The following is a 2,676-nucleotide window of genomic DNA, read 5'->3' on the forward strand; positions in this document are numbered from 1 at the left end:
ACCCTGCTGGATCGCCTGAATAATAATTCAAAACATTCCCGGTTACCATTCCGATTCAATAAGCACTCAGAAGGTTCGCGCACGCGTCAGTGCCTGTAGCAGCTGAACAAATATTTGTCCTCATAATTTGATCATTAATAGTTATTTGCCATCGGGATGAGGTTCCAAAAAGTAATTCATCAAACAGTGAAATCACCATAAAAGTGGTATCCTGTGTCCCTTAGCCACCCATGGCGCTGACATGGCAGAAGCGAAACCTTAAGCCATTGCGCAGAAAGAGAGAGAAAAAAAATCCTCCAATTTAAAGTTGCCATTGTCGAGTGACGAGCCGCGAAGTAATAAAAAAAAACCTCGTTCGCCAACAAAACACACAATCGAAGCGAAACAGCGAATCGAGTTATTGTTGTTGTTGTTGTTGTTGTTGTTATTGTCCCTGGCGGCAACGGTGGCAACAATCCGCAATCAATCTGGCAATCACACTTTCATCACACACCGTGCGCCAACGGAGCGAAAGTTGATTGATGAAACCAGTTCAAAGTCCGTTTTTATTTTATTTTTATGTTGACGTTACTGTGTTCGCTACGTTCGCGGGGTTCGTTCAGTCCCGGGTGTGCCTCTCGCGCTATTTACCATTCAACGTTTCAAATTGAATCCACCGCTCACCCCTCGAGAATTCGACTCGACGGAAAAACAAACCAGCAAAAAGGAATTAAATGAAATACCCAAAGCCCATCTCTGGCCAAATAATTCAAATTCACTCCTTCGCCATTCTGTGCACCACGAGCTGAGTGCTTATTCGGCACCCCACTCGATGAAAGGGGATGGTGTTTGTTTGACTTTCTGAGCCCCATTGGCGCCCCACCGGCGACGATACCGGACGGGTCCAGGTGAACGTTTTGTGGTCAAACATTATTGCGGCAACTGGTCCGCGTCAGTATCGCCATCGTTCCATTGTACGCCCCGTGAGATCTTATTGTAGGGGATGAATGCACCCCCTCGTCGACCAGCATACTTTTTTGCAAAACAAAGAGAGAGAGAGAGAGAGAGAGAGAGAGAAGCACAATGGTGCGAAAGCCAGCAGGGCTGCGGATCCCCGGGTTGGCAAACATAATAATCTAAAGTTCGAATGAAGCCGCGAGAACCGTTTGATTAGGGGCCGTCCTCGTATAACAATGTGGCTGGCAGGGTGGCAGGGGGTGCCGGTTCGCGCCACGTGATGATGATAAGCAGGAGACGCCGGGGCGCGTAAATTATCCCGTGAATTCGCGCTGACTGGCTGGCTGAAACGATGAAACCAGCACCAGGCAAACATCTACCTTTATTACGAAGAACGCAGTCATTCATTCGATCGCTGTACTGTGCGGATTTCTGGCTGTCCGGACGGAGATTCAGCTTTTGTGCGGTTTCGACGCCCTTTGTTTCTATCCCTTCGATTCCACTGTACTTTAGTATCCTTTTATGAAAAGCGCACCACAAGGGGTTGGTGGATTTTCCTTTGCTTTTCGGCGTCACAATCACGTCACCAGCACCAATTCAGACACATACAAACACACAAACGTTGCTTTTATGCTTTCACCATCATCGGCGAGTTGGTGGCGGTTTCCTACACCCTTTCAAGCACTTCCACAGCCCAACAACTTCGATTTGCGTGAGTTCACCAACGAAGCACCACTCTGCACGAGTGTGGTTCCAAGCTCCACAGAACGGAGCGCCTCCAGCAGGGAGCTCACACCGCCACCACACCGGTGACACTGACACGAATGTTACAAATTAGGTCAATTCTATGCCAGCGACACAACACAATCGATCACGCCCGCAGGTACGCCCGTAGCGTACGTCGCACATCGATGGCCACAGCAATAGTTTGCGTCAATAAACCCATCCAGGACGACGACGACGACGACGAGGACGCTAGCACGAGACACACAAAACAGTCGTCGAGCGAGCTCACGCCAAGAAACGGCAACAAACACAACACAACACAACGCACCACGCGGTTCGCGGTTCTCGGCGGACTGAATCGGCGGATTGTGGACCAGAACCATGCTCCAGATGGTGGATGCTTCGCTCACTCGTCGTGAGATGAGATGAGATGCGGTTCGCGATGAGTTCATCCGGGGCTGGGGTTCATCCTCTCGCCCGGGTTGTCGTGCGCATGCTTCCGGGCCAACCGGATGTGAGGTCACATCGTTAGCATCGTGAGCGTTTGTGTTTTGTTGTCCGGCCCACTCGTCTCACTCGCTCGCTCACCCCTTCTGGCGTGTTTCTTAACCTTGGTCAACCTTTCCACCTTACTCACGGGGTGGACGTTGTGATTGCTGCGCGGCCACAGACAGACAGACAGACGTAATGGCTAGTGGCATGTTGAAGTACGCAGAACGCAGATGGGACATAAGGAAGGTAAATGGATTTCCGTTAAGGTCATCATCGACGCAGCCACTGATGCTGGTTCTCGATGCTGATCGATGTTCTGTTTCATCGGAATTCTTGCCGAATGCATAAAGATTGATTAGATAAAACGAAACTGAGACTACGTCATGTTAAAAGAATTCTTTCGAAATAATGCTTTTATGCATCACAAATTTTCATTCAAAAGAAGATAAACAAAGCGCACCAACCTGCAGGTGGATACGGTGCACCGTGGAACCATTACACAGTGGCATCTACCACGCCAAG

The 2,676-nt window shown here is 49.6% G+C and overlaps 1 protein-coding gene across 3 annotated transcripts in view; it reads right to left on the reverse strand.

Moving 5' to 3' along the window:
• Positions 1-1,998, reverse strand: part of LOC126578853 (zwei Ig domain protein zig-8-like) — a 23,738-nt gene extending 21,740 nt beyond the window's left edge. For 2 of the 3 annotated variants that reach the window (XM_050241822.1, XM_050241804.1), the window contains exon 1: positions 1,317-1,998. In XM_050241822.1, coding sequence (XP_050097779.1) covers positions 1,317-1,344 — 28 coding nt within the window. In that variant the 5' untranslated portion in view covers positions 1,345-1,998. The remainder of the gene's footprint in view (positions 1-1,316) is intronic. The other variant, XM_050241812.1, reaches the window with a different exon arrangement.
• Between the last annotated feature and the right edge of the window lie 678 nt (positions 1,999-2,676).

Source organism: Anopheles aquasalis, chromosome 2, assembly GCF_943734665.1.
Source record: "Anopheles aquasalis chromosome 2, idAnoAquaMG_Q_19, whole genome shotgun sequence".
Lineage (NCBI taxonomy): Eukaryota > Metazoa > Arthropoda > Insecta > Diptera > Culicidae > Anopheles > Anopheles aquasalis.